Consider the following 15,783-nt stretch of genomic DNA (forward strand, 5'->3'; position numbering starts at 1 on the left):
TGCCATAAATATGGGCTATAAAATTGAAAAGTAGGGAACCTAGTTGTTCTTATGTGAAATTTTCCCTATTTTATCTGCTTTGGATTGGATTGTGCATAGATAGATTTGTTAGATAATAACAATGGGACCGTATATTTACATTTTTGCAAGCTGGTTCATTTTTACGTCCTTTCTTCACGCAAATCGTCTACTATCTTGAACTGCACATACCGTAAAGCCAATGGTTTGGAATATGCTTCCTTCAGTAGTTAAGTTTTTGGAGTTTGCTGTCTTTTGCAGCCTATATTGTTAATTAATAGCTAAGGCAAAACAAAAACTGAAGTTCGTCAGTTACAAAATAAAAACTTTAGCTCTAGCGCTGAAGTTCGCCAGTTACAAAAATAAAAATTTCAGCTCTAAAGTTGAAGTTCGCTAGTTACAAAAACAAAAACTTTCGCCAGTTACAAAATAAAAACTTCAGCTCTTCGCCAGTTACAAAACAAAAACTTTAGCTGTAGAGCTGAACTTCAGGCCCGTCTACTAGAATGCTGAAGTTTTGCGTGATTGCCTTTGCTACTTCAGCCCCGTATGCTGAAGTTATGCGAAAAATCGGGTACACTTGCAATTTTATTTGCAAAACGGGCACAAGTTAAAACGTGATACAAAAAATGGGTATAGATACAAATGCCCCTATTTACAAGTATCAAATTTGGTTAAAGCCGGTTGTGCACCCACGGACTTAAAAACCTCGATCCGCCTCAGCATAAGATGGTAGTGACAAGAAACAAGGACGACGATTTGCAGTAATAGAAGATTACATATGTAATTTCCCTGACTAAAAATGAAATTTTTGCAAATTTCTCTTGAAGGAAAAAATTAAGCAGCCAATTATGTCCTGTAGCATGTAAAAGTGGGTAGCCCATCTGGTCAAATGAAAGAGACCGAAGTATTAAATCTGTTCTTATTAGTGAATCTATTTCCTTTTTGGTCCATTCCAAAAAGAATAACCCCTTTTTAAATTTGGTAACAATTTAGCTTAAACTTACAAGTCTACCCTTAATAAGAAATTTTTATAACCACACAAATAATCTGGGCCCCTTTTTGATTTGTCTAGCACAACAAATTCCAAAAGTATTCATTTTCCACACATGAATATTCAGAGTATCTGCTTGATTGCTGGGGTTGACTATTCAAACGAGATGAAAAGGACAAGTCAGATCTAGTGGTTTTAGAAAAGAGTTATTCATTAATGCACAAGACAAATAATATGACAGGGAGCCTAATCTTGTCTTAGAAATGTTTGATTCTTCTGAATTCCAATAACACAAAGATCATCTGTTTGAAACCAAGGGACCAAACAATTTCCATGAAACGCTTTGCAGGTTTCTATTTCCTTTCTTGCAATATACTGTCATTGCTCTTCATAATTTCCACTGCTTTAGACATTATATCTAAGGATAGCCCAATCGAAGATGGCCATACCATAGTTTCAGCTGATGGCTACTTTGAGCTTGGATTTTTCAGCCCTGGAAATTCCATGAATCGGTACGTTGGAATATGGTACAAGAAAATTTCCAAGGCTCAGAAAGTGGTCTGGGTTGCCAATAGATCCAACCCACTGAATGACACATCTGGCGTGTTAACAGTCACTGATAAAGGGATTCTACTGCTCATGAATGGCACCCAAGATGTGATTTGGTCATCGAATTCATCGACATCTTTGAGGAATCCAGTGGCTCAGCTTTTGGACACAGGAAATCTTGTCCTAAAGGATGGAACTGATCTTGTCTGGCAGAGTTTTGATTATCCAGGCAGTACGTTATTACCGGGCATGAAGGTTGGTCGTAATTTGGTCACTGGCCAGAATTGGACACTAACATCGTGGAGGAGCAGTGATGACCCTTCTCCAGGAGAATATACGCACCGTGTCGATACAAATGGTTACCCTCAGTATTTTTTGTTGGAAGGTCCTGTAATAAAGTATAACACGGGACCATGGAATGGACGTTCTTTTACCGGGGGACCAAATTTGAAACCAAATCCTTATTATACATTTGAGTTTGTGATGAATGACAAGGAGATCTACTTTACATATGAGCTTCTCAATTCTTCTCTTCCCACCTGGGTGGTCTTGAATCCGGCAGGCCTGATTCAACGGCTTTTATGGATTGAACGCACCGAAAGCTGGTTTCTTTACTCAACAGGACAGATGGATAACTGCGATCGTTATGCCTTGTGTGGTCAATTTGGGAAGTGCAACATCAATGACTCCCCTCCATGTGATTGTTTGAGAGGATTTAAACCTAAATATCAACAAGAATGGGATGCAGCAGATTGGTCTAATGGATGCGTACGAAGAACTCCATTGGCATGTGGGACAAGTGATCGATTTCTGAAATACTCTGGTGTGAAATTGCCAGATACACGCCATTCCTGGTTTGACAAGACCATTGGCCTTGAGGAATGCCAGAGGTTGTGCCTCAGGAACTGTTCTTGTGTTGCATATTCTAATCTTGATGTCAGAAACGGTGGGAGTGGATGCTTACTCTGGTTTAACCAACTCATTGATATAAGGGAATATGCTCAACTTGATGAAGATCTCTATGTGAGGATGGCTGCATCAGAAATAGGTAAGTCTATTAATCAACTCCTTATGCTTAATTGGTGGAACTTTGCAGTAATAGCATCTTAAAGACATGCTAATCTGTTGGTTATGTATCAGCTTTACATATAGTACTATCATACCGGAATTTTTTCACATTTCATAGTAAACTTTTGACAGGTTCAAACCATATAGGAAAGACAACAAATGCAGCCATTGTAATTGTATCAATGGTTTCAGCGATAATCGTTCTTGGTTTTCTGTCTTGGTCTGTAATGCGAAGAAAGAAGAGGAAAAGAGGTTAGCAAATTTGTCCATCATGTTGAATAATATCTTAAAGTGCAGATAGGAAAATCTACTACACTACCTGGCTAGCCAGTGGTTGACTGGCTTCTTTCGGTCTGCTCTGAAGAATTTTGGAAAGTATAGTTGCTTCATTAACCTCAATGTCATCTTTACAAAAGTTTTCCATTTTGCAGCCGGTCAAGAAGGAAAGGAAGAGATGGAACTACCCTTGTTTGATTTGATGAGTATTACTATTGCAACAGACAATTTCTCATCAGATAATATCATTGGAGAGGGTGGTTTTGGAGCTGTTTATCGGGTAACTAGAATCATTTACTCTTATGTATCTTAGTCAAAACATATGAATGATGCTCTTGTGGCTTACACTTTGTATGGATGTGTGGCAGGGAAAACTATCAGCTGGACCAGAAATAGCAGTGAAAAAACTCTCCCAACATTCTGGACAAGGTCTTGAAGAGTTGAAGAATGAAGTTGTTCTGATTTCCAAGCTTCAACACAGAAACCTTGTTAAGCTTCTAGGCTGTTGTCTTGAAGGGGAAGAGAGGATCCTAGTTTATGAATATATGCCGAACAATAGCTTGGACTTCTTCATCTTTGGTTCGATTCTCTTAACTCATGTCATTTAAGGATCCATCTTATCATATCAACATTATTATGCTAACACAATATTCTCTCTCATTCTAAGATGAATGAAAGCGCTCCATAAAGATAAACCACGATAAAGAGCACTAAACTGAATTATCATGACATTTTCTGCAGATGAGAGCAGGAAGAGACAACTTCCCTGGGAAAATCGCTTTCAAATTGCTATGGGAATATCAAGGGGGCTTCTTTATCTTCATCAGGACTCCAGATTAAGGATTATACATAGAGATCTAAAGACCAGCAATATTTTATTGGACAGCGAATTGAATCCCAAAATTTCAGACTTTGGACTGGCTAGGATTTTTGGTGGGGACCAAATTGAAGAAAAAACAAAGCGAGTAATAGGAACATAGTAAGTTTTCATTGACGCTTTCATCTTCACCTTCACCAAATCATTAACATATAGTATTTAACATTATGTTTTCATGCAGTGGCTATATGTCTCCAGAGTATGCAGTTGATGGGAAATTTTCAGTGAAATCAGATGTTTTCAGTCTTGGTGTTCTTTTACTAGAAATAGTGAGCGGAAAAAAGAACAGGACATTTCAACACTCCGACCACCATCACAGTCTTCTTGGACATGTAAGCAAGATAAGCATTTGCTTCGTCCGTTTCCTGCTGCACTTGTATTTTCGTGAATATCATTTAAAACTAAAGTGATTTTGCTTTGTAGGCTTGGTTATTATGGAACGAAGGAAAGGCCCTGGAACTAATGGATGGATGTTTGAAAGAATCATTTGTGGAATCCCAAGTGTTAAGATGTATTCATGTGGGGCTATTATGTGTTCAAAAACTAACAGTAGACAGACCAACAACGGCATCAGTTGTTTTCATGTTGAGCCATGAAGAAGTGGCATTACCTCAACCAAAGGAGCCTGGTTTTTTCATAGAGAGGAATGCATCTGAAACAGATGATTCAAATGAGAAAAGATGCCTCACTGACAATGTCTTGACATTAACTATTCTTGATCCAAGATAGCAATGGCAGGACTTGGGACCTAAAGCAATTTCTTAGTGACTTTTGCCATTACACTAGAAGCTTTTGTTATGTAAAGCGATTAATATATGTATATGTACAAAGGATTCGTTAGAACAGTGTAATTTTCCAATGAAAGAGACTGAATTGAACCCTCTTCAGACCATGTAGCTTACTCCTAAGGGTGAATCGTCTTTCATGTCCGTAGCTAGAAATAAGTGAGTTCCCTTAGTTCTTAGATCTAAGAAGAGGAAAGACGTAGCTTGTTAACCAGGCTCGTAAATACTGTTAGTTTTTCCAACAATTATGGTGATGTATGGGAGAGGTAAGCAATGATGCAACTCTCCTTAGTGAGATAAGCAATGATGCAATGAGTGGTAGGTGAGATGGTAGTATTGCAAATTGATCCTTCTTGGTAGGTGAGATTTGCACTTTTGGTCCCTATCTCATAACTATAAATACCCCCTTCCATTTCATTGTATAACACACCAAAAAAAATATATCAAAACTCAAGAAGAAAGAGTTTGAGAGGGAGAGAGATGTAGTTCCTTTAGGAATGTTTCCTAACAGGGGAGTGACAAAATAGTGAGTAGAAATACTAGTCGGGTATTTTTCGGGAAACACTTTTGTGTGCGCCACTATTTTGGGTAGAGCTCAGGAATTGTTGTACCTCCAAATTATTGGGGAAGTCTCTCTTTGTATGCCTGCTAAATGTTTTAGTGGAAGTTGGTGTCGGATTTGTGGACGTAGCCTAAACGTTTTAGGTGAACCACGTTAAATATTGTGTCATTTATTTTTGGTTTCGTTGGTCATTTATTTTATTCCGCTGTGCAGTAGTGTTTAGTGCCACCGGGTCCTAACAAGTGGCATCAGAGCTTTGGTTAGAGTACTATTCATACGTACGGTACTATTCATACGTACGAGTACTATTCATCCATACGGGCACTATTCATATCCACGGTTACTATTCACCGTCGGAATTTTTTTTAGATTGCAGAAGTCTGTCAAATTCTGATCTAAATGGAGGCGAGGACAAGCAAGATGGTCAACCTGAATGGCACAAATTATCACTTATGGAGAAACAAGATGAAGGATCTCCTGTTCGTGACAAAGATGCACCTGCCGGTGTTCAGTTCTCAGAAACCTGAAGATAAGTCAGACGAGGACTGGGAATTTGAGCACAACCAAGTGTGCGGCTACATACGACAATTTGTTGAAGACAATGTGTACAACCACATTTCTGGTGTGACACATGCAAGGTCGTTATGGGACAAGCTCGAAGAGTTGTATGCCTCTAAAACAGGTAACAACAAATTATTTTACTTGACAAAATTAATGCAAGTAAAATATGTAGAAGGGACAACTGTGGCAGATCACCTTAATGAATTACAAGGGATTGTCGACCAGTTGTCGGGAATGGGCATAAAGTTCGATGACGAGGTACTTGCTCTTATGGTGCTGGCAACACTCCCAGAGTCATGGGAAACCTTGAAGGTTTCAATCACCAATTCTGCACCCAACGGTGTGGTAAACATGGAGACAGTCAAGAGTGGCATTCTGAATGAAGAAATGAGACGCCGATCACAAGGAACATCTTCTTCACAGTCAGAGGTGTTGGCTGTTACGACCAGGGGGAGAAGTCAAAATAAGAGCCAGAGTAACAGAGATAAGAGCAGAGGTAAATCCAACAAATTTGCAAATGTTGAGTGCCATTACTGCAAAAAGAAGGGGCATATCAAAAGATTTTGCCGACAGTTCCAGAATGACCAGAAGAAGAACAAAGGCAAAAAGGTGAAGCCCGAAGAAAGCAGTGATGATGAAACGAACTCCTTTGGTGAGTTCAACGTTGTCTACGATGACGACATTATCAATCTGACAACCCAAAAGATGACCTGGGTGATTGATAGTGGGGCTACCATTCATGCGACGCCACGGAGAGAACTCTTCTCATCTTACACACCTGGAGACTTTGGTCGTGTAAAGATGGGAAATGCCAATTTCTCAACAGTTGTAGGCAAAGGTGATGTTTTCCTAGAGACCATGAATGGGATGAAGCTACTTTTAAGAGATGTCAGGCATGTTCCAGATATGCGCCAGAATCTGATCTCCGTAGACAAGCTCGATGAGGAAGGTTACTGCAATACCTTCCATAATGGCCAATGGAAGCTCACGAAGGGCTCATTGGTGGTGGCGCGGGGCACGAAGCAGTCAAAGTTGTACGTGACCCAGGCGAGCATCTCCCAACAAGTTATAAATGTTGCGGAAAATGATAGCAATATCAAGTTGTGGCATAGACGTCTTGGCCACATGAGTGAGAAGTCAATGGCGCATTTGGTAAAGAAGAACGCCTTACCAGGTCTAAACCAGATCTAGTTGAAGAAGTGTGCTGACTGTTTAGCCGGGAAACAAAACAGAGTTTCGTTCAAAAGATTCCCTCCTTCCAGAAGGCAAAATGTGTTGGATCTGGTACACTTAGATGTATGTGGGCCTTTCAAGAAGTCCCTCGGTGGTGCCCGATATTTCGTGACCTTTATTGATGATCATTCACGAAAGACATGGGTATACACGCTGAAGACCAAGGATCAAGTGTTTCAAGTTTTCAAACAGTTTCTGACCTTGGTGGAAAGAGAGACTGGTAAGAAGTTGAAGTGCATCCGGACAGACAATGGCGGTGAATACCAGGGTCAATTTGATGCTTACTGTAAAGAGCATGGTATTCGACATCAGTTCACACCTCCTAAAACTCCCCAGTTGAATGGCTTGGCTGAGAGGATGAACAGAACTTTGATCGAGAGAACCAGATGTTTACTCTCTCATTCAAAGTTACCAAAGGCTTTCTGGGGTGAAGCTCTAGTTACAGCAGCCTATGTGCTGAACCATTCACCCTGTGTCCCTCTTCAGTACGAGGCTCCAGAAAATATTTGGTCAGGAAGAGATATCTCTTATGATCAATTACGGGTATTTGGCTGCAAAGCCTATGTCCATGTTCCGAAAGATGAAAGGAGCAAACTTGATGTCAAGACAAGAGAGTGTGTATTCATCGGCTATGGTCAAGACATGCTTGGCTATAAGTTCTATGATCCGGTGCAGAAGAAGCTCGTCAGGAGTCGAGATGTCGTGTTCGTTGAGGACCAAACAATTGAAGACATTGACAAAGTAGAGAAGTCCACTGATGATTCTGCTGAGTTTGAGTTGCCTCCAACAGTGGTGCCGAGACAAGTTGGAGATGATGTTCAGGATAATCAACCTGAAGCCCCTGATCTTCCTAATGAAGATGAACCAGCAGATACTGAAGGTAACAAGGACAATGGTGATGATGATACAGACGAGGAGGATCAACCTCAACCACCAATCCTCAATAACCCTCCTTATCACACAAGATCTGGAAGAGTTGTGCAACAGTCTACCAGATATTCTCCACATGAGTATGTGTTACTCACTGACGGGGGAGAACCCGACAGCTTTGAAGAAGCTATTGATGATGAACATAAGGAGAAGTGGATAGAAGCCATGCAAGACGAGATGAAATCCTTGCATGAGAACAAGACGTTTGAGCTGGTGAAGTTGCCGAAAGGCAAGAGAGCTTTGAAGAATAAGTGGGTGTTCAAGATGAAGCATGATGAACACAATTCCCTTCCGAGATTCAAAGCAAGATTGGTCGTCAAAGGTTTCAATCAAAGGAAAGGCATTGACTTTGATGAAATATTCTCACCAGTTGTGAAAATGACCTCAATACGCACGGTGCTGGGATTAGCAGCAAGCCTCAACCTGGAGGTTGAGCAGATGGATGTAAAAACCGCCTTCCTACATGGTGATTTGGAAGAGGAGATATACATGGAGCAACCAGACGGTTTCCAGCAAAAGGGGAAAGAGGACTGCATTTGTAGATTGAGGAAAAGCCTCTATGGCTTAAAACAGGCACCAAGGCAGTGGTACAAGAAGTTCGAGTCGGTGATGGGGCAACACGGCTACAAGAAGACAACTTCAGACCATTGTGTGTTCGCTCAGAAGTTTTCTGACGATGATTTCATCATCCTATTGCTCTATGTGGATGATATGTTGATTGTTGGCCGGAATGTTTCCAGAATTAATAGCTTAAAAGAACAGCTAAGCAAGTTCTTCGCCATGAAAGACTTGGGGCCAGCAAAACAGATCCTTGGATTATGCGAGACCGAGAAGCCAAGAAGTTATGGTTGTCTCAGGAGAAGTACATCGAGAAGGTACTTCAACGGTTCAACATGGAGAAAACTAAAGCAGTTAGCTGTCCTCTTGCTAACCACTTTAGATTGAGCACCAAGCAAAGCCCGTCAACAGATGATGAGAGAAGAAAGATGGAGCGGATTCCATATGCTTCAGCAGTAGGAAGTTTGATGTATGCCATGGTTTGTACACGGCCAGATATCGCTCACGCTGTAGGAGTGGTAAGTAGATTTCTTTCTAATCCAGGAAAGGAACATTGGGATGCTGTTAAGTGGATTCTCAGGTATCTTCGAGGAACCTCCAAACTATGCTTATGTTTTGGAGAAGACAACCCTGTGTTGGTTGGCTATACTGATGCAGATATGGCCGGAGATGTTGATTCTAGAAAATCAACTTCAGGATACTTGATTAACTTTTCAGGGGGAGCTGTGTCATGGCAATCAAAGTTGCAAAAATGTGTTGCATTATCAACTACTGAAGCTGAATTCATCGCAGCAACGGAGGCTTGCAAAGAATTGATATGGATGAAGAAGTTCTTAACTGAACTTGGATTTTCGCAAGACGGTTATCAGTTATTTTGTGATAGTCAAAGTGCTATCCACCTTGCGAAGAACGCCTCATTCCATTCCAGATCCAAACATATTGATGTGAGATATAATTGGATCAGGGATGTGTTGGAGAAGAGGATGTTACGGCTTGAAAAGATCCATACAGACGAAAATGGATCGGACATGTTGACCAAGACTTTACCGAAAGGGAAGTTTGAGTTCTGTAGAGAAGCTGCAGGGATAGTGGATCCACCATATAGTTGGAAGGAGGAGAATTGTTAGTTTTTCCAACAATTATGGTGATGTATGGGAGAGGTAAGCAATGATGCAACTCTCCTTAGTGAGATAAGCAATGATGCAATGAGTGGTATGTGAGATGGTAGTATTGCAAATTGATCCTTCTTGGTAGGTGAGATTTGCACTTTTGGTCCCTATCTCAAAACTATAAATACCCCCTTCCATTTTATTGTATAACACACCAAAAAAAAATATATCAAAACTCAAGAAGAAAGAGTTTGAGAGGGAGAGAGATGTAGTTCCTTTAGGAATGTTTCCTAACAGGGGAGTGATAAAATAGTGAGTAGAAATACTAGTCGGGTATTTTTCGGGAAACACTTTTGTGTGCGCCACTATTTTGGGTGGAGCTCAGGAATTGTTGTACCTCCAAATTATTGGGGAAGTCTCTCTTTGTATGCCTGCTAAATGTTTTAGTGGAAGTTGGTGTCGGATTTGTGGACGTAGCCTAAACGTTTTAGGTGAACCACGTTAAATATTGTGTCATTTATTTTTGGTTTCGTTGATCATTTATTTTATTCCGCTGTGCAGTAGTGTTTAGTGCCACCGGGTCCTAACAATATGCTGATACAATGATCATGATAGGCATCGATGGACTTAAATAGCGCCTTGGCGACCACCTGGACAGGTGGAACTTGCTCAACAAATTTACTTTGCATTTCGGAGAAATTACCTTACAACTTCACTAGGTTAAAAGTAAGCTTATGATATGGTAGGAGATCCTCGAGTTTTTCAATTCAAGGATTCTTTGAAGGTCTTAAATCATGGAGAACTGCTATCTCTCTCTCTTATTTTCTGAGTTCTGAAGGTTAACTCATTTGTACCCAACAACAGATCAATGGTTACTATGGACTAGCATTTGCTTAGCTTATCACTTTTTCTTCACGCAAGGAAGACCAGATATTTCATGATCCTTCTCTTTCATAATCTCCCTTGACTCAACAAAGGCACAATCAAATCATACCTGCAGTTGAAGTCTTTCCCCAACTTATAAGTGGCAGCTTCTTCCAACAACTGAACTACTCCAACTTTTGGCTAGTTGTGCAATTCATTTTTTTCAAAGGCGGCTTGCACTACATCTTAGGGACTGTAACTCTGACCCTGGGACGTTGACATAAATAAAAAATCCAGATCCAATTATTTGACGTCAATCATATGGTATCATATCATATATTTATATTTATTTATTTATACAAGTGGGAAGCCTTTTAGTTAAAATTACTAAAATAACCTTCTTATTACCCTAATATCCTATTTATTTAAAATTAAAAAAGACAAAACGCCTTACTCCTAAGAGAAGACAACGCTACAACCCCAAGCAGTAAAATGGTTGACTTTTCTCTTGCAATTTCAGTGGTCATTTCTGTTTTACTAAGTATAGTGCATTAGTATGTGAAGAAGAATTGTGTTTGCCATTTAATTCATCTCAAGTCTAAAGACATGGCTTTGATTGCTAATAAAGTGGACGAAATTATGGACAAGTACGATAGATTCTGAGTAATTAATGGCCGAAGCAATATGCGCAATCGGATGTTAGTTCTTTCCCGGGAAGAAGATGATTTTCACAGGTACTAAGTCAAAGACCTATGTACTTACATATTATATAATCCCTCCGTTTTACATTAGATGAGGATGTTTGACTCGGCACGAATTTTAAGGAAAAAAAAAAAGAAACTTTTGAAACTTGTGGTATTAAATGCTTAAGGGGTAAAATGTTTGTGGAGCCATAATATTTGTATGGCTCTTTAAAGTTGAATTATTTCCAAATTTAGAAATGTGTCATTTATTTTGCAACGGACTAAAAAGGAAAATACCTCATCTAATATGAAACGGAGGGAGTACTTTATAGAAGTTGTCTTGGTTTTAGCTTATGCCAATTTTTCTACACCACAATACAACATATGCATGTGTAACGTGGGGTAACATTCACAAATAGTCATATAACTATTACCTTTTTTCACCAAAGTCATATAACTTAGTTTTCTCACACAAAAATCGTGAAACTTACAATAACTCACACAAAATTCATAGTGACTGAAAAATACAACTTTTCAGTAGTATTTTCTTATTCTATATTTTTTTAATCTAATATATAATATCCAACTCGGCCCGACTCAGCCGACCCAAAATTGATCCATATATATTAGTTAAACTAATACTAAAAGTGAATCCTTCAAAATATGATACTTTTATCTTTTATTTTATTTTCAAGATTTTCATTAAATTTATATTATTTTTGTTTTAAATTCTCCCTAATTATACCTTTTATTTCTTATCTTTTTGGCCAAACTCTCATACATTCTGAACTAAGGTTTTTGTGGGGGGAATAATTTAATTTTAGTATTATTTTAATTTATGTATATAAATATTGGGTAAGTTGGGTTGGGTCATTCCTATTTTTAAGAGAAAAATACAAAATTAGCTTGGTTTGAAACTAATTATATTTGTTAGTAAGAAAACAAAATATATATATTCGACTATTATTTTTTAGAGTGATTAAAAGTATGTATTTTTCCTATTTTAATTGGTTATTATTTATTAGACTAAAAATAAAAAATAAAAATATGGAAGAAGAAAATACTAGCAGAAAATTGTGTTTTCTAGTCGCTGTGATTTTTGTATGAGTTAGTGATATCTTTATGATTTTGTGTGAGAAAACAAAATTATATAGTTTTGGGATGCCCTTTTGGAAGATTTTCTGATCAACGATATTATCAGAGGGAAAAATACACTAATCCCCAAAATTCTCCATACTTTTCACTTAATAATTCATCTGAAGTTTGTTTCATTTGAACACTTTATCTACATTTCAAATGTAAAATTAATAGGCAGCCAAACATAGATATGTGTTATTCACACACTATAGTGAGCAATAAGACTAGGACATGTGAATTTAACTTAAACAAAATTTTCGAAAAAATAAATAAAAGGAAAACCCACCCACCCCTTCGTCATCTTCCCCACTGCTTTAGTCTTAACCACTGGCTCAATTCTTCTTCTTCCTAATCTCCACACACAAAGTACAATAATCAATGGCATCCTCGACGTTGATTCTTCTTTTTTGAGGTGCTTCTAAAGCTTCTGACGCTATCAATAACGTTTCCAAGCTTTTTTAATAATTGTTTGAAATCTTTAGTAATTATTATAATAATTTTTCTAGTGAGCTATGATGTCACCCAAATTTACACCACTAATTGAAATTGTGAAGCAGTCGATGCAATTATAATTACCCAACATGAGTCGGGATCGATTCCACAGAGAGCTTATATTGAATTAGGTATACATCTAGACTAAGTGTATGATATGTCCAAAATGCACTTCCACATATTTGGTTGTTTCTTTCTACTTCTAATGTTTATGTTAATGTTTGCAAATGAAAGGCTAGAGAATGATATTTTTGGTGTTGTTATTTTTCAAGTTTATAAAAGATCTAGGTTCGTGACTTCCACCTAGGTGGTTGCCTAACAAATTGTGGGCTTTAGGGTAAGTTTGATTGGTCGGGGTGTAATATAGCAATCACACACAATTACCTACTCAATACCTCACGGCAGTTAGAGTGGTTTTGCCAAATTTTACTTTCTCAAGTCCAAATGGGTAATGCACAAAACAAGTGATAGATGCTCAAGTCGGGTCTTACTATCTCTAGATTTAACCCTTTAATTGGAGCTATCAATTTAGTGAGTTCACCCCAATTCCTTGTTAGCCAAGTTTTCCTAGACTTAGTATCTCTTTCTCAAGTAGAGTCTAAGTCAATCAGGCATGAATCAATGTTTGCAGCCATTAATTCTAAATTCAAGCAAGAACTAGGCTATCACTCACTCAATCACAAAAAAGCCCTAAAATAAATACTCATTAGGTTCCTACACTAGGATTGGGTCCTACACTAGGGTTGGGTCACAACCCTGGCTAGAAATCTAGCTACTCATAGAGAAAATTGAAGAAACTAAAGAAGTAAATAAGATTAAACTCATGATAGATGATAAAGGGAAGAAAATTCAATATTAAAATGATAAACTATTACAAAGTTATCCAAAGTAGTAAAGGAAAAACGGTTATCTATTTTTTGATGTTCAAACTTAACCTAATTTTGACAAAGACTAATTATACACAACTGAAACTATTAGACAAAATTGCCCTTGCGGAGGTTCTGCGATCACACAATTATGTGTGTGGTCTGCACTTTGATGTTGTCTTGACATGATGGACCTCTGCGCCGCACAATTTTGGGTTGTGGCCACACTTCTTCATATTCTGCGGGCCGTATATTTATGAGTGCGGCCGCACTCTTGAGCTTGAACTTTGACATGAGAGACTTCTGCGGATCACATAGAGGGCGGTAGCACTTTAGAATTCTGCGGCGGCACAATAATGGTGCGGTACACACTTCTTCAAGGACCAAAATCTCATCTCTTTAAACCTCATCTTTTACGGCCGCATGATAATTGTGCGGTCCGCACTTTGGAAAGGGAATATGTCAGAGGTTCTTTCATGGTTTGTGGCCACACACAATATTGTGCGATCCGCACTTTGCTTTTTTTTTTTGCTTTGTTTTAGTCCTTATCCAAATTACTCCTTCTTGAGTTGATTTTTACCTCTTTGGCTCATTTTTCAATAATCCTTCAAGTAAGCACATTTTATCAGTTCTCGGAAATACCTTTAAGAATTTTTGGGCTAAAATGAAAGTAAAAGGTGCAAATAAGTGGTCAAAATCCCTATTTATCAAGCTAATAGAAGAAGAAATAATCTGAGCTGAGAAAAGATGAGAGAAATGAAGAAGAATAAATGTTTGAGATTTTATAAATTCAACTTCATTTTTAATCTGTTTGGTGGAATTTTGAATAAATTTATCTAAGTGTGGATTGTTTAGTAGTAGAAGCCAAAAAAGGGTATTTGTTGGTTTTCTTAATTTGAGGATTTGACTGAGTACAGGCAAAAGCAAAACTGGAAGAGAACGGTCTATACTTACTAAATCGATTTTTTTCACAGCTAAGTCCCAATTAAATTCCTATAGGAAATAGTTGAGTAAGAAAGAGAAAGCAAAGGGAAAATACACAGAGCTCTTATGTCGCTATCAATCGAGCTGAGAGCTATGGATGGTGGTGGACTATTAGAGGAAGAGAGAGGAAGGTGGTGGACCTGGCAATGGTGTGCGAAAGAATATAAGGAAAAAGAAATTCAAAAATAATTTTAATCTCACACTTTGAAAAATAGTGTGATACACGCACTATATCACATCACCAATTTCTATCTATATAACAATTTTGAGATGTGGTTGGACTGTTCAAATAGAACGGACTTAAAATAGATTGTCTAAGTGAAAAATGTGTAAAACTTTAAGTGGTTGTTGATGTATTTGCCTTATTTAAGAGAAGGAAAATTAATGTATAATGAATGCATGATCATGGCACTAGTATCATAAATTATCACCTCTGTGACAAGATCCACAAAAGAGCACACTTTAATACTATTCTGTTGCTTGATTGATTTGCACATATGAAAGATCACTTTTTCATCACCCACCCGGAAGGTGAGCTCCCATGCTTCCACATCAACCAATGCCTTGCCAGTTTCAAGGAAAGGTCTTCCCAATATTATCGGCACCTCATAGTCGACCTCGCAATCCAGAATCACAAAGTCTGCAGGAAAAATAAACTTGTCCACCTGAACAAGAACATCATCAACAATACCAAGCGGCCACTTCATTGTTCTATCCGCCATTTGCAACCTCATTGAAGTAGCTCTCGGTTGACCAATACCCAAAGTTTTGAACACAGAGTAAGGCATCAAATTGATACTTGCTCCCAAATCACACAATTCCATTGCAAAATCCGCACTCCCGATATGTATATTACGCGTTCCCTAGACAAGTTCACATCATCTTGAGCCTCCACCTCATATCATGAATATCAATTCTCACTTCCGCATTCAAATTATCTTTACACACTTGCTCATCAACTATAGGAACATCATCATCTTGTACTTCAACCTCATCACTCACAATTTCCTTTTGCTTGGAGGTATTCACATCACCACCTCGACCACTTCTAGTAATCACAACCATTGCATGCCCGGTGTTGTTCCCACCCTTCGGGTTTACTACCGTATCACTAGGTAGAGCCCCTTTATGGGATGCCAACTGGTCATCAGAGTCGGCATTCTTTTTCATCATTTTTTCAAATATCATCTCGATCCTTCCCATCTCATTGTTTGAAGAGCTAGGACCTTGGGATGGA

At 38.4% G+C, this 15,783-nt stretch overlaps 1 protein-coding gene across 1 annotated transcript; it reads left to right on the forward strand.

Moving 5' to 3' along the window:
- The first annotated feature begins 1,163 nt into the window (after nt 1-1,163).
- LOC107810787 (G-type lectin S-receptor-like serine/threonine-protein kinase At4g27290) lies at nt 1,164-4,674 on the forward strand. Its single transcript, XM_016635615.2, has 7 exons — nt 1,164-2,609; nt 2,762-2,881; nt 3,061-3,185; nt 3,274-3,484; nt 3,647-3,884; nt 3,964-4,114; nt 4,206-4,674. The coding sequence occupies exons 1-7, from the start codon at nt 1,346-1,348 to the stop codon at nt 4,509-4,511; spliced, it is 2,415 nt and encodes an 804-aa protein (XP_016491101.1). The 5' UTR covers nt 1,164-1,345; the 3' UTR covers nt 4,512-4,674.
- Nucleotides 4,675-15,783: the final 11,109 nt, after the last annotated feature.

This window comes from Nicotiana tabacum, chromosome 10 (genome assembly GCF_000715075.1).
Source record: "Nicotiana tabacum cultivar K326 chromosome 10, ASM71507v2, whole genome shotgun sequence".
NCBI classification, from domain to species: Eukaryota; Viridiplantae; Streptophyta; class Magnoliopsida; order Solanales; family Solanaceae; genus Nicotiana; species Nicotiana tabacum.